Source organism: Ciconia boyciana, chromosome 7, assembly GCF_034638445.1.
Source record: "Ciconia boyciana chromosome 7, ASM3463844v1, whole genome shotgun sequence".
NCBI classification, from domain to species: domain Eukaryota; kingdom Metazoa; phylum Chordata; class Aves; order Ciconiiformes; family Ciconiidae; genus Ciconia; species Ciconia boyciana.
The window spans coordinates 53,187,861-53,212,453 of NC_132940.1; the positions used below are offsets into that span (position 1 = coordinate 53,187,861).

General features: G+C 41.9%; 1 protein-coding gene across 1 annotated transcript in view; it reads left to right on the top strand.

The window, feature by feature from the left end:
• Nucleotides 1–2,953: 2,953 nt before the first annotated feature.
• Nucleotides 2,954–24,593, top strand: part of LOC140654112 (probable cation-transporting ATPase 13A4) — a 44,424-nt gene continuing 22,784 nt past the window's right edge. Inside the window, exons 1-11 of the mRNA XM_072867130.1 lie at nucleotides 2,954–3,016; nucleotides 10,840–11,013; nucleotides 15,500–15,637; nucleotides 17,924–17,994; nucleotides 18,087–18,167; nucleotides 19,041–19,110; nucleotides 19,944–20,078; nucleotides 20,501–20,573; nucleotides 21,224–21,355; nucleotides 22,569–22,739; nucleotides 23,177–23,334. Of these exons, the coding sequence (XP_072723231.1) occupies nucleotides 2,954–3,016; nucleotides 10,840–11,013; nucleotides 15,500–15,637; nucleotides 17,924–17,994; nucleotides 18,087–18,167; nucleotides 19,041–19,110; nucleotides 19,944–20,078; nucleotides 20,501–20,573; nucleotides 21,224–21,355; nucleotides 22,569–22,739; nucleotides 23,177–23,334 (1,266 nt within the window). The remainder of the gene's footprint in view (nucleotides 3,017–10,839; nucleotides 11,014–15,499; nucleotides 15,638–17,923; nucleotides 17,995–18,086; nucleotides 18,168–19,040; nucleotides 19,111–19,943; nucleotides 20,079–20,500; nucleotides 20,574–21,223; nucleotides 21,356–22,568; nucleotides 22,740–23,176; nucleotides 23,335–24,593) is intronic.

The following is a 24,593-nucleotide window of genomic DNA, read 5'->3' on the forward strand; positions in this document are numbered from 1 at the left end:
CCCTCATGCCTGATTTGAATCTTTCTTGCAGCAAGTTAACTCTATCCACAGTGGACATGGAGAATATTATTTTCTCCATTTAGATGTTTGAAAACTGTTGTCATGACTTGTCTCAGTCTCCTTTTCTTTCGATTAAACAACCCTAAGTCCCACTTGCATGTTTTCTGACTCCTTTGTCATTCTTCTCTGTGCTGTCCTGTGGACTGTCACCAGTTGGTTCACAGCTTCCGTTCTGTAATAAGCCCAGAACTGGGTATCATGTGCTGAGCTAAACAGAAAAAGAGATTGGTGGTGTTTTATAGGCCAGGCTTCTATTTATACAGTGGGATTTTTCACAGCAAAATAAGTTGCACAAGGATGACATAATACATACATGTATTTTCAGGACTGAGAGAAAAGTTGTAGGCATGAGGTGAGGCACATGTTTTTGTCTCTTGCTTGCTTGCTTTTAGATTTATTTATTTATAAATTTAAGGGACCATCTTTATTTTAAACCTGACCTTTGCTTTTGTATTTTAACTTGACCAGTTATTTTTGTGACTTATATCTGGTTTTTTAGGCAAATTTCAATTTAAAAATAAGAATGATGATACTCCACAAGACATAATAATGTTTTTATAACTTAATTTATAAACTAATATGTTATTCTTATTTTGAACAGTAGAGGGCATTATATAACTAAAGGTTCCAATTTAGGATGCTTTAAAGGTGATTTCCCCAGGAGAAAGTGAACCTGCTTAAGAAAATGAACAAATTCCACCATCTTCATTGGTTCTGGATTAACAGATTTTGCTGGAATATTATGACAGGTTGCCAAACTATGGAAATGATGAATGTTTTACACCTTTAATCTGTTTTTTCTTTATTTTCAATTGTGAAGATATAAATCTCCCTAATAAGGGTGTTCTGTAGGAGCAGAAATTGTCAATAGCAGCTGGACTAAGCCTATGAATAATGAATAGATTGGGTGAGCCTTGATTCTTCCCTGGAGACCCAGGTTTGGTGGGATACTCTGCGTGCAGCTCATGTCTCTTCCCTGTGAAAGGGCAGCCAAGGACCCCTACTGCACCCTGGTCTTCTACAGATACTAGAAAGAGCAAGGCTGACATTTGGGGAAGCAGCAAAAGCTGACCAGGCAGAAAAAGCATGTGTGGCATTTTCCACCCCTGGCACCTCCCGAAATAATGAGTCCATTCCCAAAATCATCAGCCTGCCTTGGAAAAAGTACCTTTGCAGTTGTTTCCTGTCCTTTATAGCTTCTAGATAGCACTGCTTAGTTTTCCTGTATAATCAGGTTTATCAGAAATGGACTTTATTGCATTCTTTCTTTTTAATTTTTGTTTGAAAATTGTGATTCTTGTGTAATAACTGGAGTTCCTGTCGCTGGGTCTCAGAAGAACAAAATGAAAAGCGGAAAGGCTCAAAGCTAGCCTCAGAGTTGCAGTGGGGGGAACGAAGGCGTAACACTGAAGCTGGGGTATGGCGAGCACCTTGTTCCCCCTTAACCTTGTCGCAACAAATCACTCTTAACACAGCTTAGTACAGTTTTATCCTTTTCTGTCCAGCCTCTGGTCTGGGTTCCTTTTGAAAGTGCGCTAGGTATCAAGACCAAACAACTTAGCTCCAACACAAACTGCTCGTCACCGGCATTTTACAAACATATCTGTCCCTGTGCTGTGCATACATGCACATCAGGTTTGCAGGTCTATGCTTGGCCCACATTATTAGCAATGTGCAACTTTTATTGTATTAATTGACCTAGCTCCCTCATTTTCTCTTGTCTGTTCCCTGCATTTCTCCCATTTCAGTTTCTCTGAGCCTGCCCACTGCAGGATAGGCAGTGGTCTTTCCTGGTGCCTGAGATGTCTGGGACTTGTACAAGTCCATGCCACATTGAAGTAAAATGCTAATGAATAGGAACTAACTTGGCACCTGTTGATCTGTTTCAGTCACCCTAGAAATAATATTTTAGTTTCCTTAACATATTTGCTGGAAAAACAGGTTTGCCTTTTCTGACCTCATTCCTAAAATATTTGGTGTGTGACTTCTTAAAAAGTAGCAAAGGACAAGGAAATAGTAATGAGAATGAATCACAAGACTAATAAACAAATGCAGCCCAACAATAGCAAAAGAAGGAGGTGGTAAAACCCTCAGTGCTTTTTTTTCTGCCAGCTTCCTTTAGGCCCTGATTTGGAGGTCAGAGATATTTGTATCCAGCTCATTGACATCAGTGGGAACTCCAGTTTCCCCCAGGAGTGAGTAAATAACCTCAATGACGTTTCCCAAAGCTATATGGTGAGGTCAGAAGACATTCTCTGATGATATTCTTAATAATGAATAAAAATACTGGTTACAGATCCTACATGGCTGAATCCTGACACACAGTCAGTGCATAAATCCACCTGCACAAACTGGGCCCCCTGTTTGCAATGCCAGAGCTTGAATTTTTCTCCAAGGCATATGTGGGGATCACAGCTGGACACTTAGTTCAGGCTGGTTGCTAAGAGTCTAACAACAGCAGTGCCTATTTTCCTTCTCATTTGGACACATGTCTGGTCTCCAGTGATTCCATAATCTCTCGAAAAAAAATATTCCCCTCTTGCCTTCCCCTGAAAGTTGCATGCCAACAGCACTTGCGTGCACCTATCAGAGTTATGACCCGGAGTAATATTGTGGCAAACACTTGTAAGATCTAACTTTTTCTTTCTTGCAGTGTCTTTGAGTGAATTTTGCATGTCCCTCGCAGTCGCAAAACTCCAACAACAAAATGAAGGGAGGAGGGATGAATGTTACCTGCTAACCCCACAGAGAGGGAGGAGCTCCACTTTTCAAACATCAGCAGAGTTATAAGGAAGGTGTGTACTTAGAGCACTTCCTCAGTGTGGAAGTTCAAGCACACAACGCTGAAGACCTGTCCTGAGGGTACTCTAGAAAGTCTCCAGAGGCTCATTTCATGGGGGAAGATCCTGCCAAGAACCATTATGCACAGCTTAACCAGGGAGAAGAGAATGAGATGGTGAGTCGTATCTCTGTGTAGGTCTTTCTCAACTTGAAGCAGCAGATGGCACATGTTCTGCAATAAAATGCTGCAGTCTGTAATTTAGTTTTGGATGGTGGGGGTGTTCCCATAGCAGAAACATACAGTTAGAAAGGGATATAATTTTTTTTAGGAGAAAGAAGATAAAATTGTATGTGTCCACTGGATTTAATTGGTTATCCCCTCCAAGAGGGGATGTCCCACAGATTATTGATGTGGCATTATAAATCTAGGTGGAGGTGGTCTTATATGAGCTTGAGGGATGGGCCGGAATGGTGTTCCTAACCATTTGACAGCTGAGTCTCTAGGGTCAGATCCAGTTAGATGAGGACTGGGAACCTTGAGTTTCTCTGGAACATAAAAACACATGTGTTATATTTGCATAAATTATTAGCAAATGCAGTCTGTTGAATTGACAACACTATTCCAGCCTGAGCGCCTGCATAAAGCTGGCTTTCTAAATAGAGAACTACCATTTCTTTCCAGAGTGTCCCAGGGAGGAGTACGTTTACATGTATTCATTAACATGTGGAAATAAGTCCTATGTTTACACGAAATATCTGATCTACTGCATGGTGCTTCTCTTAAATAGGAAGCCCAGTACATGATTGTAGTAAATTCAGTGCTGCTTAGCTGCTTTGGCATTACTGCATGTTACAGATCAGCTATTCGTCACATATGCATTCTGTCTGTCTAACAGATTCTGCTGGAGATATCAGGCCCATGATGCAGCTGTACAGCAACAATTCTCATGTGTGTCTGGTAAATGCAGTGCTTCTCAAAATTCCTGTGCTGCAGAGTCACTGTAGCTCTGCTATGAGTGCGTGTAGGATTTCTGGGTGTACAACAGCCCCAGCAAAGCTAGTGAAACACAGCACTTACAAGCTGACGTGACTGTCCACTTCCAGAAATCCTGGAGAAATCTTCAAAATCTACTCACTGAGAATTCTATTTTAGTGAAAAAGAGACCATGTCATGGAAAAATGTGGACATTTGTTATCCCTAGATACAAACGTAGATTTTCGGTCACCTCTCTGCCATGCAGGGAAGGGGAGATGTCATATTTGCGTAATGCCAAGCTGGGTAATCTGGGATGTGCTGGAGAATGCAGTACAGAGTCATCCAGCAGCATGAACTGAGCACTGCAGGAAGCGCAAGGCACTGGCTCTGAGGGTGGGGACTAATTAGCTCGGTGCAATGCAGAACCCAACTGGCTGTGCTGCTGAGTTACTAAACCTGCTCGCAGCACCCCACTCCTGGCTCTAGCCCTGGTGCTGATGTGCCACTGCTCCCCAGCTCCAAATGGCTGCAGGTTTTGTGTCTGTGCTCCACCCTGCCCCTGTCCTTCTAGGACCGTAAACACCCTGTCATTCTCTTCCCACTACTGGCACTGTCACTAGCAATGCCAGAATTGAGCCTGAGCTAATTAGGTTTAAGTGGACTGTCTGGTGCTGTGTAGAGCCACACCACTGTACCCTGCATGCCCAATGCCAGCTGTGCACTACTGGGACACGCAAGTTGCGCTTGCACAAATCCAGCTATCCCAGTAATGTTCATGCTTCTCAACAGTATCATACTGAGCACATGTGCCATGAGTCCAGTGCTCGGGGATCTGCGCTGTGAATCTGAGGTTTTCCAGGCACAGCTGGTGTGTGTGCACAGTGTTGAGTCAATCTGCACTGTGAATCCAGGGTGTCTGGCAGTTGCCACGCTCTCTCTGCCTGCAATGAGTATGAGCAGTGCTCATTCACCTGGGGTTCCCAAATGAAAATCACAGGAAGAAGACTGATAAAGCAGTTAAGTAGTAGGTGCAATTAAAGCCATAGCCAAATTGTGCTAGATGTGGCAGGTATGTATGTGTCTTTGTTACATATGCGTAAGAGAGAGAGGAAGATACCTGTGAAGGTGTCTGAGGTACTGTAGGAGGACGAGGAAAAAAACAACGTGTATATAGAAAGAACAGCTAGTGTACATATTTGTGTGAAAGAGAAAAGAAAGTAATATGTAGGTGAGAGAAGTTGTGAAGAAAGACACAAAGAAGTCTGTGTTTAAGCAGAGGAGAGAAGGCGAGTACATGGGGTAAAAGAGAATTATGTGCAGACATTCTTTGTTAAAGTCATATATTTTAAATTATTGGCAGCCACAGCAAGTGGCACTGGCACATAATGGTCTTAGTGACCCTGCAACATTTTTTAAAAATTCTAAGCCATGAAAAATATTTTTCAACATTATTTTTAACAGTCAGTTTAGTCCACCTGAACCAAATTATTAACAAGCAGTTCTTCACTCCTCAAACAAGATTGTATCAGTTGGTGTAATAATGTAACAGCTGACATTGTGCAGGTGCCAGTTCTTCCAGAGTGAAATAGTTCAAGTAATTTTGAAAGCATGCAAGTAGTTCATTTGGACTCTGGACATGCAATGCTTTCCTGTGTTGAACTAGCTGTCCATTTTGCTGAGGAAAGTTGGGGAGCTCTAATGAGAAGAAATAGTTCTATGTTTTCTTCAGTGTTTCCTTTTCTTGGTACAGCTGAGATGCTAGATAGTCCTGAATTTAAGAATAATCACTCTGACTTAGGAAATCTACCCTATATATCCTTGTGCACATCTTTGGGATTACTTTACGTGGCTGGAGCACATTTGCTTGAATGAGAGTCACTCTCCTGGTACCCAGCTAAAACTTAGCAGTGTATATTCAGAGCATGAGATAATCTCTCTCTCTCTTCATAACCATTTGTAGTACCGGAAAGATCTCAGTAGTGTGAGAGCACTCTGGACACAGCAGCTTGCTTCAGAGAAGGCTAATAGGTATGGTAATAGGAAGGGATTTATTTTAGGAATTAGCTTGCTTTTTTTTTTTTTCCCCTTCCCTTCAGAAAGGTCTGCTTAAAGGTGTTTTTGAGAAGAAGTAATTGTTGGTGGAATAGGAAGAGGGAGGAAAACCACAGCTTTATGCCCTCTGCCAATTTGATGCTCCTCTCTGTACAGCTTGGGACTAATCATTCCCTTTGCACAAACCCTAAAGGGCAAAGCGTAAGTCCTGCAGTGCAAAAGATTGTGAGACACTTTGACAGGCTGCTGCTTCAGGAAGAATTTGCCAGAAGCCTGTCTTAAGCACGTGTTCCCCAGTTGCTTATGTCTGAAGGAATGGGAAAACTGCAGTCAGTCAGCTGGTGAACCCCAGTTTGCTGCTGCATATGGGCAGCTGTCTGCCTCCTTTGGGATGCCGAAATTCTGACAGGAATCTGATCCAGGAATTTTATACACTTTGAGTTTGAAAAATTTAACTCTTAACATTAAGATAGAATCTGAAAGGCACAACCTTGTTCCTAATGGAACAATAGTGAATGTTGCTACTGGCTTCAGAGGGAATAGAAACAAACCTCTGATGAAACAGTTCCAGTTGGTAAGAGTGAGATTCAGTTATTAAATTCCTTGTGAATCTTAACCAGTCTTTCAACTCTAATCCTATTATCTGTTGTTATAGCAACAGGTTGTTTGTAATAGGGTACCTGGTGATTGGGTTGCCAGAAATATGATAGTACACAGCCACTGTTTAGGCTCCTTGCTGATAGCTACGGGCCTTGTTTTCACCAAAGAAAAAGGTACCTGAACTTGTTTGACTTTTGCATTTAAATTCTGTTGTGCAGATGACCTGGCAGTTGCAGGGAATTTTTCTTTTAAACATAAGTAACGAAGACTTGCTGGACACTAGAGTGATAAGCGCTTGAGTGCTGGCTTTGTACGATTGTAAAAGCAGCTAAGAACCTGTCTTGGAACAGGCACATTTTCTGCCAACAGAGCAGGTCTGGCAGTTTTTTTGTCCAATAATCCATGGCTCCTCCCTAGATCCTAGACTCACAAGTTAAACCATTTTGTTTTAGTCACTCTTCTGACTGTTGGGAGTCTCAAGAGAAAGGGGATGTTAACACATGAGGAAACAAAGTTTTACAATACACTACAATTTATTAAAAATTATTCTACAGAGGTGAGATGAGCCCTGCATACCAGCCTTTTTGTAGACAGTGCTACCTCCTGTGAGATAACGAGAAGCCCTTTGAGTTTCACAGATAGCTGATCTTAGCTTTGTTTTCCACCATCTCTTAGTCTGGTGCCCTCAAGAGCTCAGGTTATTTGGCTGTGTGATGCTATATAGGCCAAAGGCACACATTGAGCCCTAAAAACCTGCTCACATAATAGAAAAGTTGTCAAGGTGCAAATCTGTATTCATCAGACCCATCTTCAAAAGAAGCGTGTCTGCATCAGCACAGCCTCTTTGTGCAATGAAATACAACGCAGCAAAAGTTATTCTCTTTTCCTTAACAACATAAAACCAACCTGACAGACATGTTCTTACTGGTGACATCAACACCAGGATTTCTGCCAGCCCTGGAAGTATTGTTTGCCATAGTGGACATGCATTTGCTTGGAGATCTTTGTAGTATAGGCCTAGTGAATCCTGAATAAGCTTGAAGAATTTCCAAACCCTAATTACTGTAAGGCATTCACGTGGCTAGATAAACCTGCTGAGAAACCTGTATCATGTGTGTGCCTGTTCCCCCCTTCTTCATGCACATTGTGGATACCTCTGTTGTGGGTCTCATATTCACCTTTTTTTTTGAGAAGATAATGGTTTTGAGAATTCTTCTGAAGAATTCCACTGTTGACTTATTTGACAAGTGAGAAGTGTTTGTACTAGTACTGTTTCTGTTTCAACAAGGAGTTACTTACGTACTAAATGTTTTTTTATGAATGCAGCATTCATTGCTGTAGTCCTTCCAGCTGAAGGCACAGGGTCAGGAAAAACACCTCAACCTAACAGAACATTTTATTCTGAAGTTAAGTATTGAAAGGTTCCGGCCCAGGGAACTTTGGCACAAGTTAGGTTTGGAGCTCAGTCTATTTCCCTGCGTAGCTTTACTTCTGAATGATGTGGCTCAGGTAACCTGCTCCAGACATTTCCAAACTATGGGAAATGCTTTGCTTTGACTTTAGATTCCTGCATGGACATCCAGATACAAAACAGCAGTTAACATCTGATGTTTATTCTTTCCCAGCTTACTCCTTGTAGAGCTCCTGAACACCTATATTCAGAAATGTCATGTTCATCAAGACACAAACCAACAAACCTGAACCAACACCTGAGTTCATAGGGCAGAATGTGCACTGGTTCAGAACAGCTCGAGGGTATCTATCTATCTATCTATCTATCTATCTACCTATCTATCTATCTATCTATCTCAGGAAAGTCCCTTGTGAGAAGCAACAAGATCCAGCAGGTAGCATAGTGGATGTCTTAAGAGCATGGCCTTTTTTTCCCAGCTGAGCTGTTTTCCTTGTCTTCCTCTCTCCTAGTTTTCAAGATGAGGAATACTGATTCATGCTTGGTTTTGGGAAGTGTCTTGAGATCTAAGGGATCAAACCATTTTTTGAGGGGAAACTATTCTGGAAAACAGAGCCTGGAAACATATGCAGACTCAGATACATATTTTGATATATAGGTGCATGGTTTCCTAGGCAGAGAAAGACAGAGTCTGCCCTAGCTCTATGCTTATGTTATATCAGGCTTGAGGGATCATTCAGCATTTCAGTGGAGAAGAACACTGCCAGCAGAAGATGATCCCAAATGACTGCCAATCACATGCCGAATGCCCACCCTCTCCCTTCTTAATTGCATTAACTACAGCCTTACTGACTTCTCAGACTTTGGGTGTAAGGCACAAAAGCTGGAAATTAAAGGAATGATTCACTGGCAGAAGCAAGATGCACATGGCAGCAATCTCATTCTTCCCCACCCTGATATTCATGCCCCTCCCAATTTGAAAATATTATTCCAGTTATTCCAGGTCCAGCCATTTGCTGGAGAAAGTCCGAAGGGATGTTCTTTTAACAGTTCTTCCCTTAGGCATCTCTGTCTCCTTGGGAGTTCCTTTGCCTTGCTGACAAGCTGTAAAGTCTGGATCCAAGCATCTGGATCTTGCTAGTAAGCCATTGCTGTGAACAGTAAGTTCACATTGTTCTATGTACTATTCTGTATGCTGGTGCTGACACTAATTTTGTAACCTTTTTGTTAAGGATACAAGTAGACAGAGGTGAATGGAGAGCCCTTTACCTGTTTGTAGGAGCATGTAAATATTAATAGCACATGACTGCCACACCAACTACCTTCTAGCAGCCTTGCCTATCTGCTGTCCTCCATGAGTTTCCTTCTATCTGCTGCAGAGTTGCCTTATTCTCTTGGGCTGCTCAGAGATTATAGAAGCCTTTGAAAATGCTGAGTGTGTGCATCTCAAGGTGGTATAACCAGGTCCTGTGCAATGCAGGCCACTTCCCTGTATAGTTTACCATACTTTTTCCCCACAGTTGCCAATTTCTTCCCTTTAGAAACCCCATGGAGATTACCTAGGAAGATAAAGTCTGTCTTTTGGAGAATGACATAGAGCAGGTAGGCCGAGGCAGTGTGTGGAGCCACTGGGTAGGGCCTGTGTTTCGCATAACAAGCAAAGACACCAGCACAGAACCAGGAATTATGCATTACTCATCCTTCCAATTACATTGCCTTTTCTTCTCACCTTATGAATGGATCTTGCAATATCTGTGGCTGCAGATATCTGATCTTCAGAAGCAGATTGCACAATTGCTGCAGATATACTAGGACGAAGGAGATTGAGGAACCTTAACCTTATGTTAGCAAATTCTCCTGGTCACCCGATGCAATTGCAGCCTTGCAATCTCCCATCTTAGATCAGGGCTGGGCCTCCTCTATAAATTCACTGTAGACGTTTCATTTCACCTTTACCAAGTCCCTGCTAGCACTACTGAGAGGGAATTTGGCCATGGTAGCAAGACCTGGCAGCTCTTAAACTGTAATGCTGACATTCATCCCTTTGAAATTTTGGGCAAGTCACCTTGCCTCACTGTAACAATTTCCCGAGCTTTAAAAATGGAATAATAATACCTACTCATATAGCTACAGTGAGTAGCTTCCTTTGGCCCTCTGAACATGTAAAGCATTCTGCAAGTGTTCATTAGTTGTTCTTACTAACAGTTATTATTATTTTTGTTTTGGGATGTTAGGACAATGGCACATTGGCAAGGTCCAAAATCTCCATACTGGAGCGATCACAGAAGACGGTAACAGCCCTACAAAGGCTGTGTCTGTGCCGAGTTGTGCAAAGCAGCTCCAGCTGGTGCAGCCACTCGGCACCAGTGTCATTCGGCACCATGCAGAGACACTAGCTGAGTCTCTGAAGTGTAGGTGCATTAATGCAGACCCACTGCTATGGCAGGACAGCAGTAGTGCTTCTGATTCTGAAGCAGGCACTGTCTCAGCTGCTGCAGTGGGTCTGCACCACTCTCTATCCCCTAGTGCAGACGTACTCCAGTTCTTCAACTGTCTCACCCAGGGACCTTAAAAAAGCTGACCAGGCACATCTGTGTTCCTGACTTGGGGCCTAAAGGTTAGGGCCTCTATATTTTGGTATCATTCCAACTCATCCACACACATAACAGTGTCTCATGCTGAGTTTTACAACTACATAAAACTATTTTAGAGATTTGGTCAGGCTACAGCAATCCAGATTTTGTGAAGGTGGATGAAAACTTCTGTGGAACATGCAAAATTTTTTTTCTAGTCATGTTTAAGACGCAAAGAAGCCAAAAACAAGTTCTACGACTTGTTTTTTCACAGTACCATACCAAACAGTACCTATAGGAGAGCAGTGGATGATGGGAAAGTGTAGTATTCCAGGTGTTTCTTTAAGAGAAATAGTAATGATTTTTTCCTTGTCTTTGCTGTACAGGAGATTTTTGGCTACAAAACCCAAGGCTGGCGGAGGGTATTGTGCATTGCTGGATACATCTTGTCCTGTGGGGCTCTGCTGCTGCTGTTTTACTGGAAACCTGAGTGGGATGTGTGGGCAAACTGCATCCGCTGCAGCTTGGAAGAAGCGGACGTTGTTCTGCTTAGAACAACAGTAGGTGCCTACTTTAACCTTTAAATTAGTCCCTTGTATGTTGTTAATTGGAAGATGAGTTAATTGGATGGAATCCAGTTAGCTGAAATCTCTTACATTGCTGATTTCCTGCAGTAGTATCTTATGTTTACCATCATTGATCTAAAGAACTCTCAAGTATTCCACAAATTATGTGTAAGATCATGATTGGAATGGAGGGTAACAGCTGATCAGATAACAAGCTGAAAGAAATCATGGTGAAAAAAACGGTAATATCTGTGGTTTCAAGACTGTGTTATTTGCTCTCAATCCTTCCCTTCCACTATCCCTGTGCTTTCTACACTGCAGATCTGTGCTCCAGATTGTAAAGCATCTGTTTGATTGGCAGTGTCCAGCAGATCCTTTTTCCCTCACTTGGCTGTCCTGGTGAAGCTGCCCCTCTCTGCCAAAATTTAGCCAGTGGGCCAAACCAAAGATTTGTCTGGCTCTGTCCCCAGCAGTGTCCAACATTGTGTGATGAGGGATCAGTATAAGGAAGAGGGCAAGCTTAGACTGCTTGTTTTCTTGGGTGTATGTTTCCATTTTCATGGAAACTCAGGAAAAAAAGGAGAGGTTACCACTTTTGGAAGAAGGGGCAGGCAACTCAAGAAGAGTACAGGGATCTCGTCAAGTCATGCAGAGAGAAGATTAGAAAGGCAAAAGCCCAGCTAGAACTCAATCTGGCCACTGCTGTAAGAGATAATAAAAATGTTTTTATAAATACATTAACAACAAAAAGAGAGCCAAGGAGAATCTCCCTCCTTTATTGGATGGGGGGGCAGAACATTGCCACCAAGGATGAGGAAAAGGCTGAGGTACTTAATGCCTTCTTTGCCTCAGTCTTTAATAGTCAGACCAGTTATCCCCAGGGCATTCAGCCCCCTGAGCTGGAAGACAGGGATGGAGAGCAGAATAAACCCCCCATAATCCAGGAGGAAGCTGTAAATGACCTGCTACGCCACCTGGACACTCACAAGTCTATGGGGCCAGATGGGATCCACCTGAGAGTACTGAGGGAGCTGGCAGAGGAGCTTGCCAAGCCACTCTCCATCATTTACCAGCAGTCCTGGTTAACAGGGGAGGTCCCAGACGACTGGAGGCTTGCCAGTGTGACGCCCATCTACAAGAAGGGCTGGAAGGAGGATCCGGGAACTACAGGCCTGTCAGCCTGACCTCAGTACCAGGGAAAATTATGGAGCGGTTCATCTTGAGTGCGCTTAACAGGCATGTGCAGGCCAACCAGGGGATCAGGCCCAGCCAGCATGGGTTCATGAAAGGCAGGTCCTGCTTGACCAGCCTGATCTCCTTCTACGACCAGGTGACCTGCCTAGTGGATGAGGGAAAGGCTGTAGATGTTATCTACCTGGACTTTAGTAAAGCCTTTGACACTGTCTCCCACAGCATTCTCCTAGAGAAGCTGGCGGCTCATGGCTTAGGCGAGTGTACTCTTCACTGGGTAAAAAACTGGCTGGATGGCCGAGCCCAGAGAGTTGTGGTGAACGGAGTTAAATCCAATTGGTGGCTGGTCACAAGTGGTGTTCCCCAGGGCTCAGTTTTGGGGACAGTCTTGTTTAATATCTTTATCAATGATCTGGATGAGGGGATTGAGTGCGCCCTCAGTAAGTTTGCAGATGACACCAAACTGGGCGGGAGTGTTGATCTGCTGGAGGGTAGGAAGGCTCTGCAGAGGGATGTGGACAGGCTGGATCGATGGGCCAAGGCCAATTGTATGAAGTTTAACAAGGCCAAGTGCTGGGTCCTGCACTTGGGTCACAACAACCCCATGCAACGCTACAGGCTTGGGGAAGAGTGGCTGGAAAGCTGCCTGGCGGAAAAGGACCTGGGGGTGTTGGTTGACAGCCAGCTGAATATGAGCCAGCAGTGTGCCCAGGTGGCCAAGAAAGCCAACAGCATCCTGGCTGGTATCAGGAATAGTGTGGCCAGCAGGAGTAGGGAAGTGATTGTCCCCTCGTACTCGGCACTGGTGAAGCCATACCTCAAATACTGTGCCCAGTTTTGGGCCCCTCACTACAAGAAAGACATTGAGGGGCTGGAGCGTGTCCAGAGATGGGCAACGAAGCTGGTGAAGGGTCTGGAGAACAAGTCTTATGAGGAGTGGCTGAGGGAACTGGGATTGTTTAGTCTGGAGAAAAGGAGGCTGAGGGGAGACCTTATCACTCTCTACAACTACCTGAAAGGAGGTTGTAGAGAGGTGGGGGTCGGTCTCTTCTCCCAAGTAACAAGCAATAGGACAAGAGGAAATGGCCTCAAGTTGTACCAGGGGAGGTTTAGATTGGATATTAGGAAAAATTTCTTTACTGAAAGGGTTATCAAGCATTGGAACAGGCTGCCCAGAGAGGTGGTGGAGTCACCATCCCTGAAAGAGTTCAAAATACGTGTAGATGTGGCACTTTGGGACATAGTTTAGTAGGTATGGAGGTGTTGGGTTGATGGTTGGACTAGATGATCTTAGAGGTCTTTTCCAACCTTAATGATTCTATGATTCTATGATTTTCCATCAGCCCTTCCCCATGTCCAGTAAGCCCACAATCCTGCAGTTAATGCTTTCAGGGCTGTTATGCTTTGCTAGTAGTTTCCTAATACAGATTTCTATCTGTTGAGGACTGTACAGAAGCACTGCAACATACACAAACCCTGATTTCATTTCATGCAAACTACTGCAATACTAAAAGAAGCAAACTGAGACTTGACTCTGAATCCCAGCTGAGCTTGAATACTCCAGGAGCTGGCAGGGTTGATTTACTTCCAGAAGTTTGATTTGTTCTGCTTCAAAGATTCCTGAACAATGGCATTTGCAAAATGTGCAATTGCGAAATGGATCACTTGCTACCACTGTACTTGAGTGGCCTTCTTAAATGAGCAGAGCAGCATGCAGTTAAAATCTTGGGTTTTGAAAATCACAGATCTGCCTGCTGAATATTTTATATTGAAACAATCTGCATCCTAATAGGTTGGGTGTATGTGTTTTTTTTTTTAAAGAAGCATATTAGGTTTAATCTCCCTTTTTAATCTTCAGTTCAGTTTGCATTTTTAATTACCTATTCTTGTGTGTCATTTTAAATGGATGTGCCATGCCAAGCACTTTTCAAATAAGTAAGTTTTTAAATGATCCTTTATGTAATTAAACAAGAATTGAATCATATTGTACGTTCTTGTTATCAGGAACCTCTCTTAAAGTATGCTCTGGGCATTTGACAATTTCAGATTTCCTTTGTGGTTCTCTATATTAAAATGACATTTTTGTTTTTTTCCCTACATTCTGTTTATGTCAGTTTTCAAGTGTGATGGCTACTGCTAATGAGGATACAAGTAATCCCATCAGCTTGATCCTTGGAATTCTCTTTTGCTTCACATAAAACCTTCATAATTCATCATCATCTCTGCAATTGCAATATAAGAGCCTATTAACTCACTTTTGTTATTGAATTTTGACTCACTTTAGTTCAAATAATGAGCACCTGTGTTATTCAGTGCTTCCCATCTCAATCTGCATCCCAATGTCTATTAATTCTGAAATTTAAATTAAAGATCAGTATCAGAAAATGTTATTCTACTCAAAATACCAGTTTAAGAACAAAAGTGGACAAAGAAATAAGATGTATAAACATTATTAAAGTTCCTTTTTAAATCCTTAAATTATTTAAAAGGACTCATGTTTGGTACAGTATCTTTTTTTTCTGTTGTAATTTCCAAGTGAAGTTCAATAACTGTGCTTTCAGAACCTGGCTGGCTGAGGTAATCAGCTTTTTCCATCTGCCAAACTGTTCACGCACTGAATATGATATATAAGTCACTCTCATAGATGGCTTTAATGCATGCAGTTCAGTGTTTGGGACTGAAACTTAACATGAGGGTAATTATTACAGTAGTTGCTCTAATCTCTAAGACTGTACTACTAATGCTAGTTATCAGGCAGTTCCAATGTTGAACTTATTTTAATAAAAAATAGCAAGATCATGAACTCAGTTTGTGTCAAAAGCTTGTCTCAGGTACCATAAGGGAGGCATGGTGCTAACATACTTGTTCAATGAAGTGTTAACACAGGAATGACTGTGAAAAGGTATTGGCACTAAACATCCATTTTGCAGTACAGCACTATGTTCCTTTTGATTTTCCCTTTACAGTATGGTCACTGCATCTCAGATTGTCCTGTTCTGTTTGCCTGTCCTAGATCATGACCTGGGTGTTCACATTCTATCCTTATCAGCCAAGCACCAGACCCGCAGTCAGTAAATTATTTGCAGTAGTCACATTTTGAGTGGTTCCACTCCCATTCTGCTGATTTATCTATCAGTCACAGGTGCTGGGAGGCCCCTGTTGGTTAGTTCTTTAAAAAAGCTGGAGCTGTGCTCTAGAAAGGCCTACTGTAATCATTCACTCCAAGGTGATAGTGAGTTTGGTCTGATTTTGAGGGAAATTGTGACACTTCTCTTCTATATTGATTTAGGATGAATTTCGGATTTATTCTCGTAAGACTGTGACATGGATCTCTGTGTCTGCACTTATCAAAAGTAGATTGGATTATCCAGCCACTGCTGAGGAAGACTCAATCTTCAGCAAAGCCATAATGAAGCCAAGTTTGCAAGTAAGTAAAGTATTCCCTGCAGCATCTGGGAGATGATAGCGAATCTCAGCCACACTTCATATAGTGAAAGTGAGCTGTGAAACATATCCAGATAAGAAACTTATCTGAACACAGTGAATGAACACAGTGAGCTGTGGAAAAAACAAGTTAGAGATTTTGGAGAACTGTACTCACCTCTGTAAAAATCCTCTCTTACTCCAAGGTGGGTTATGAAAAAAGAATCCTCACTACTTCTGAGAGAAGACCTACATTATAAGTAGGAGAGCTTCAAGACATTGCGGATGGTAGTGAAGAATCAGAGTTCCAAATCAAAAACTCATTCCTGGCATAGGAATCAAGGAATTTAGGGGTGGCTGTGTGTCTGAGGGGAAACTGTGAGGAACTGAACATCACAGCTCCCACAGTAACATGAAAACAGGGATGAATGCAGCTGAAGGGGAATAGAACAGAAAAGTGCCTAGGCAGAGCTGCATCAGTATTTCCAGAAATGTGTCATTAAGGAGGGTCTGAAACACATTTTGCTTTCTTGCCTTTGTATGCACCAATTTGTGCTTTAAATTACATTTGCTGGAGTCAGGTCTTGCACTGTTGACTGTTCCTGCAAAAATGTATCCTGGTCTCTGCCAGTTCCATAGCTTTGAGATCCCAATGAGGCACTGGAGAGAAGGTAGACGATTAATTGATCCAAGCAGATCACAAGGTCCCTCATGAGTTGAGTAAATATAATTATCCCCATTTTAGAACAAGTACCAGACAGTTCAGTTATATGTCTTGCTTAGCATTACATGTTAAACTGGTGTAAGCAATAGGAATGCAGTGGTACATTTGCTAGTATCTGGCTCTTGATTATAGATACTAGATCACTGCACTGGGGAACCCATAAAAGAGCTATATTCCCTTCCAGGAAATAGATTTCTAACTTGCTAGCATTTATTTTTGTATCTACAGCAATTTTTAGTAGATATTTTCATTATAAACCTAACTTTAGCTGAGCAAAGCTGTTGCTGTTACTGCTGTTTTGTGTGAGCATATATTAATGTACATAAGAAAGTTTAGTGCCAGCTAGTTTAATCAACTGGCACAGTATGAAAGTGAAGACTGGTTTGTAACATTCTTCAGAGGATCGAATTAGTAACATAAAAAAGCCCAATACAGCCCTCAAATAATAGGCCCTTTGAACAACACTTTCATATCAGTCAAAACATCTGGATAGAAAAGAACAGATTTCAAAGCAGCAAAGAACAAACAGTTTAATCCTTCACTAGCAATTCAAAAGCCCCTACTTATATGTCAGTTATAAAACCTGTTTGCTATTTAAGCTACCTAAGTCCACAGAGTAATGTGTAGTGCCCAAGAGCTGTCCAAGGACCTGTTCCAGCAGCGGGTTGAGTCCCTCATTTCCCACTCCGGCTTTTAGCATTGCAAATATTGCAGCTCCTATTGCATGAAATCCTAACTACAGACCTCTTGTTAGGATAATGACTGTGGTTATAGCTTCATTTTGAGTCAGTGTATGAGTTGAGTATAGATTTCATTGGCCTATAATAACACTTATTGCACTGGGTAGGGAGAGTCCCCTAGAGCTCATTTCTTTATTACTTATGTGTATAGGTGCATAGCCTTGTCTTCTTTCAGCTGATATGAAGCACCATTATCTCTAATAGGCTTTGTTATTGTTGCGCAGGACAGGACAGACTCCTTTTGCAAGTTATAAATGGCAGCGTGTGTTCCTAATGGGTAACTGCTCTGCAAGGACTTCACATTAGCAGTGACTCAGGAAGTATCCTGGGATGGCCTTTTTTGTCTGTTGGCATATCTGTTCAGCTGAAGGACTTGGCACCATGCCTGCAAACTGCTCAAAGCCCCCTGCTTTCCTCAAAGCCAGACAGAAGATAAGGGAGTTGTGGACTGAAGACAGGCTTTGACAACTGCCTGCGCACCCACCACTGCATCAGTGATCTCTTCCCTTTGTTCTGTGAAATGAGAGTGAGGACTGTATTCCTTGCTTCACAAAATGGGGAGAGAGGAATGCTGCTTTGTACTTGCTTGACCTAAAGATCTGTAAAGCTTACTGGAACCTGCACTGAGTTGGGGATCCCACTCTATAACATAACTAGGGAGTTAGTATATGCAATCCTGTCTTCTCTCCCTCCCTGCTCCCCATATAATTTGCTTTATCTGTGCTTGACCCCAGTGAGGATGCCTAGCTGAGATCTGTGAGCGGGCCTGGGAGTACTTTTGTTTGCTGTGTTGCATATATATTGTTGTCCCTGTTTTGTTTTGCAGGTGAAAAGTATCCAAGTACAAAAAATCCGCTATGTCTGGAATATCTATGCAAAACAGTTCCAGAAAGTTGGGTGAGTTCAATGCCCTGGTTACACAAGTCTCTGAGGAAGTCAAGCTTCTTTGTGAATAATGTCCTAAGGAAAACACTCCCTTTATATTTTAGAGCCCTAGAAGACCACCACACTTGCTCAGCTATACATGCCAAATTTGGTTCTGGTCTCACCTGCAATGAACAGAATGTCAGGTACACATTTTAAAACACAAGTACTCAACATATGGATTTTAAAGAGATGTAAATTCACTGCTGTTGGTGCACTTTCCTTGAGTTTCTTGTGTATCCATTAATATGCACATAATTTTAGATGAAATGGCCATGCATGAAAAATTGAATGAAAAGGGCCAGAGAGTGCTGTGTATTGCTTGTCAAAGTTTTTGAAATGTCTCAGTATTCATCACTGTTACTGTTCTCAATCAGGAAATAACTATGTCCTGTAACTAACTCTAAGCAGTTCTTATTTGGAGTAAGAGAAAGTCTCCATGAGACAGCGCAGATAAGTTGTGTGTGTGCTTCTTCAGTGGGGCTCCATGTAATTGTATTGAACTTCTAAATCAATTAGTCCTAGTCATTGAATTTATTCTCACAAACTACTGTATCATTAGACAATTTACAGAATAGGTATTCCTGAAACTGCTAAATAAAGAAATGATCTTCAGTTGATTGAATACTGAAAATCCAGCTCCTGACCTGAGCTCATGTTGAATCTTACATTCAAATCACCCTTAACTTTATGCAAAATTATTTGGGTTTAGATAATTTAGTTTTAGGTGCAGAACTCCTTTGTTTATGGTGCTTCAAAGGAATTTTTGCATGATGGAAACGTTTGCCTAAAAGACTGTCTTACTTGTCTGTTTAAGTAGATTTCACTGGTATAGTCATCTTTTCTGACATAAGCACTGTAGGGGCATTTAATTTTTTATCTTTTTCTTGGAGAACGGTCCTCACAGCCTTTAAACTGGGATCGATACAAGCTCTCAGGACTATTGAAAGCTGCAGCTTCTTGAGTGAGCTACATTGTCACTATTTTATATGTAAGTGATGTATCTTTATCCCATACAGGAGAATTATATGTGGCCCAAATACTATTGATGTTCCAGTGATCCCTATTTGGAAACTACTCATCAAAGAGGTTAAGCATTTCTGTTGCCTTTATTCTAGGCTACCTGGGGAGGCAGAGTGTGCATATAGAATATAATGGAGTCTATGTCTGAATTAGCTTCCCAGGACTCACTCATGAAGCACACTCCTTTTTCAAATCCTGTTTAAAGCTGTTCCATGAAATCACGATAAATTCATTTATCCTCCGTTGTTGCCTATCCTCCATCCCCATGCCTGTATGGCTGCTTGGTATTTGTATGTATCTGTGTCCTGGGAGCTCATTCTGTTGGCCTTACAAGGGTCAGTGAATGTTTACAAGCTGCACTGGAAATAAAACCTTCCAGGCAAAGGCTGTCTCTTAATCAGCAGAGATTAAGTGAACAGCAGTAGCTGGTATATGCCTACAGCTGCAAAGAGATCCAATGAGCTCATGACTCTGGGCACAGCACCATGTAAAGCACTGATACCTTTTTCAGACAGGAACTGGCTATATGTGGCCTAAACAGAGTGTTTGTGGAGATGTGCCTATAGTATGTGAGCTTTATCCTCACAGCACAACCTGCTCTTCTCTCACGTTTGTTACATTTCTTGTAAAGAAGCAATCAAAACAAGGCTTGGGCTGAGCCATTCACATACCAAATAACATCGTATTGGTCCAGATTATTTGGCCCTTCTGTCAGATGGAGATCGTCCAATCTGATTAGACTGAAGCCACTGCTAACAAAATTAGAAAGGGGGTCGGGAGACACAACACTTAACTCAATAGCTTTCATTCCAGCCCATTTCTAACAGGATGGACTGGCTGGGTATACTGGAGCCATTTAAACGTGGCCAGCTCTTGAGTATTTCTCTCTCTCCAAACAGGTCTTAAATCCATTTTACGTGTTCCAGCTGTTCAGTGTGTGTCTGTGGTTTGCTGAAGATTACATGGAGTATGCCACTGCAATCATAATCATGTCTCTCCTCTCGATTTTTTTGACTGTATATGATCTTAGACAGGTGAGACACCTCACCTTTTTCCACAAGGAGGATTTATTTCTAATGTCTGGGAAAGGCCAGGATGTTACAACATGCACACGTACAGTGCTATGAGAGTTACTCAGAGGTTTGGTCTTGTGACATTGCGTAGTAGCAGGTGCAATGGCCGGGCCTCCTAGTCATCATAAACTCTGTGTGGTTCTTTACTCAGATCCTCCCTTCCCCATTCCAGTGCTTCACTTTGTAACCTTTTGTTACACCTTCTCCATAAGTAGGGTGGGGAATTTCTTTCTCTGTGTGATTGTATAGTTCCTAGCAGGGCCAGACCCCAGTTTATAAGGGCTCTCATAACCACAAATAACAAAAGGGAATAATTGTTAGTGGATGAATTGCATCATGTAAGTAAGATGTAACACTTTTGTGTGTTCTCCTTTAATTTATAGCAATCGGTTAAACTGCACAGACTGGTTGAGTCTCATAACAACATCATGGTCACTGTCTGCAGAAATAAGGAAGGTGACTCCTGTACACTTCTTTCTTCAATGTGTTTCATTTCTATAGCAATTTATATCAAACCCAAGAATGTGTAGTATCAAATTCCTTCTAGAGCAGTTTCCTCTTCTGTCTCCTCAGCTCAATTAACTAGCTTCTGCAGATTGGGTTAATTTGACCTAGAAGTATGTGGTGGCACATCACATCATATTCATAAGTGTTTGAGAGCAGCCTTAGCAAAATTTATCAGGAAAATGATGACATTTTTCTTAAAGCAGTGCTGACAAAGCCAACCACATAGCCATTAAATTGCTGTGAGTCCACCTAATTGCTCCATGCAAAGTCTGTTCATTGCCATGGTATTTAGAGCACAACCCAAAAAGACGGAGTCAAACTGAGAAACGTGATCCAACCTTCTTCAGTTAGGTCAGTGCATTGGAACAATAACCATTGGTTGGGCTCCTGGGAAGATAAGAAGGAATTCTGCAGTTCGAACTGATGCCTAGGCTTTTCTAAATATTGGAGGCTGTATTCTTAGGTCCTACTTGTGGTCCTTTGTTTATCAGCCATTATAAAGAAGTAACAATCTATTCAGCAGGTAGTTCCTTGTATTTTTGACCCTTACCACAGAGAAATATATGAAGCACAAAGTTTGCATTACATGTCACCTACAGGTTTCCAAGAGCTGGAATCACACCATCTTGTTCCTGGAGATATGCTGGTTTTGAAAGAGGACAAAACCCTTTTGCCTTGTGATGCCATCCTGATCAGCGGGCAGTGCATTGTAAATGAAAGCATGCTGACAGGTACAGCTCGTCCCTCCCAGGTTTACCATCAAAACATCATCATAGCCTTATGGCTTCAGCCAGTGACACAGGACATACAGTGTTATAATGTATCACCCTTATTAGGAGATAGTCTATAGCTAGCCTAGAAGGGGATTCTTTTGGGTGTTTGCTATAATAAAGACTGAATTGTAGTTAGCCTCAGCTTATCTAAATAGACAACATGGACTTTAGGAAGGGCAGTTCATCCTTTTCTTCCTTTCTGGAGTGCAGACTTTAGGAAGGGATCCTCTGATTAGAAAGGAAAGAGTGGACAGTGAAGAGGAGTAAGCAGGACAGGAGAAAAAACAGTAGATAAGAGCAAAGCTGTTCCCACACAGGGCCTGCAGTCTGCTCAGGCTGTAGGGGTTTCTCTAGGTCACTGAATGTCTGGTCGGTGATTGCTGCAACATCTCCAGCCTGCTAGAGTGTCTGTCTAACCCTCCAGATGCTTAGCCCCACGTTCATGTGATAGCAGTGGAGGACACACCAGGTGAGAGAGTTCACTGCAAAGCAGGATTTTTGGTGCAGGAGATGTTCATAGTTCTGTTTCTTGTCTTTAAATTTGGTCTTGGTCTGAATCAAACTGAAACCCACAGTTCTGAAATTTCATGTAAATTAGAAATTCCAGAAACCCCTTTCATTTAGAAAGCTTCAGCTGTCAGAAAATATTTCTTCTGCTTCACTTTAGTGTATCTGCTCTGACATAAATAGGATATTTGTCAGCTGTCAAGCATTGAGCTAAAGGCTCTCCTTTTTACTAGGAAGGGGAAATAGGGAATGTCATGTTTAATCTGCCTAAGGGAATAGTGTAGTGACCTGCACATGAGGTTCAAACTAAGTAAACAACTTGTGGCCATCAAGTGGAGTCATGCAACACCAGTTCAGTTCTCTTTTCAAGACTGTATATCTACAGCCAGGGTTTGGAGTCCCTGGACTGCTTTCAGTTTTCAGACTTACATGAAGCTGTTGTACTGATGCAAAGGAGAGCTTTTCTCTGTCAGTCTGCTTGCTTGCTAGGCTTTAAACTCTTACTCAGTCTGAAGATGTCACAATGTAAAAGTAACATTTCTCTAAACTGGTTTGTCGAGTAAATACCTTTAACTTACCGTCTAGATACTGTACTTATTTGAAAGTCAGCAGGCTGATTTTAAGGTCTACTGCAGTTTTCCTCATCTGAGCTAATCTTCCCTAGGGGAAAGTATTCCAGTAACAAAGACCCACTTACCCCAAGCTGATAACTTCAAGCCCTGGAGAATGCACTGTGCAGAGGATTACAAAAAACACGTCCTCTTCTGTGGAACAGAGGTTGTACAGACCAAGGCAGATGACAGAGGAGTAGTGAAAGCTGTGGTGCTGCGGACTGGTCAGTCAACACTTCAGTTTGCTTTTCCTTTCATGCTTTATCTTACTGGAACAGTCTGACTCAATGTGCCCAGTCATATTAAGTTAAAGACGTTAATCCAAATTCACAACAGTCAGATGGAGAATTGATATCCTGGGCTGGGCTAAGCTGTTATGCATTGTTTCAGTTTGCTTGGCAGAACTTTTACAAAAACTACTAGCATATGATTACAAAGAAGAATTTTGCTTTGCTTCTGAGACATTAAAAAAATCCTCCTCCTTAAGACAAAAATAACTTTTTTCTATATTCTGCAGAGTAGGTCATGTACACTGAAATGAAAGATCTGGGCCTTCTTTCTTAAGTTACAAAAATTATGAGTCATTTTAAAGCCTTCCATTCTTTGTAGAGAACTTTTGGAAATGTTTTCCCCTTTGAATGATTTTAGTCTGTCTTTCCAGGTTTCAATACAGCCAAAGGGGACCTGGTGAGGTCCATTCTCTACCCTAAACCTATGAACTTCAAGCTATACAGAGATGCCCTCCGGTTCCTGATGTGCCTCGTAGCATTTGCAGCCATTGGAATGATCTACACAGTGTGTGTATTTGCACTTAACGGGGTGAGTTATTAAATGCAGGAGGAATGGTCACACCCAGTTTCAAGAGGCTTGAAACTTGAGTGGCTTCACATACTTTTATATATAAAAGTATGGTCCTTGGCACTCTCCTTTTTGCCTTAGTATATGAGGCCATTTTACAATGTAATTGAATTTGTGACAGTACACAAGCTCTCATACATTCAATTCCAAGGTGCCAAGACCCACTGTTTCCCAATAGTAATTTCTTCTGAGGTCTTAGCCAATCCTATGCAAACACTGCTTGTCTTATGAGCAGCCTTCTGTACATGGACTGCCTCTGTTTGTGTGTTGCCTGCCCTGTGCTTGCTGATACATGTAATTATCAATGCATGTAATTAGCGTAATGCTTTCTAGAGCGCTGAAAATGGGAGATCCCAAGAGCTTAGTACTCTGCAAGTAGCTTTTACAGAGTTTTTGTGGCATTTTTTGTACATTCCTAGAAAAATCACAAGTGAGTCATGGGTAAATTGGACATAGACTGATGTGTCATTGTTAAAAGGCAGCTTTCCAAAAACTTCAGTTTAGATCAAAGACCCATCTATCCCTGTCCACTGTCTCTGAAAGTAACTGGTATCAAATGCTTATGGAAACTGGTTAGGAAGTAGGGCAAGTATAGAACAATTCTTCCCTGGTATAGTCTTCTAACTTCTTGAGTAAGCTGTCTTTTGTATCTAGATCATCTAGCTGTAATAGCCACTGAAAATCTCCCAGAGTGTGGTTTAATATATTTCTGAATGCATTTATGCCTTGGAGTTGACAGCACCTGTGGCAATGATTCCTACAGTTTCATTATGTACTGCGTTAAAATGTTTTTAAAGCTGCTGTCTAAATCACTGAAGGCACTGTAGATTTTTGTTTTAGAGAAGTAACAAATAGCTGCTTTCTATTTGATGTTTCCTGTACTATTTATGATTTAGAGATCATTGGCCACCCCTTCAGCCACCTTTCTTCCATGTTACAGAGCCCTGAACAGTAGAAGTGTAAACACAGATCCCTGAAATTTACTGATGTTACAAAGAACTCCCTGCTTTCTTCTGCCTTTTTTTTCATATCTTTGTCTAGTCATTGCGGGGGGGGGGGGGGGGGTAGAACGGAGATAACCTTCACTTATTTATCACTCGGCTTAATATCATTGAGAGCTTTTGGGAAATAACTTTTGCAAAGCCAACTATCCTGTATCAGTTGAGTCACCCACATCTCCACTGATTTTTTCCAGAGTTCTCCAGGAGGTTTATGGGGTA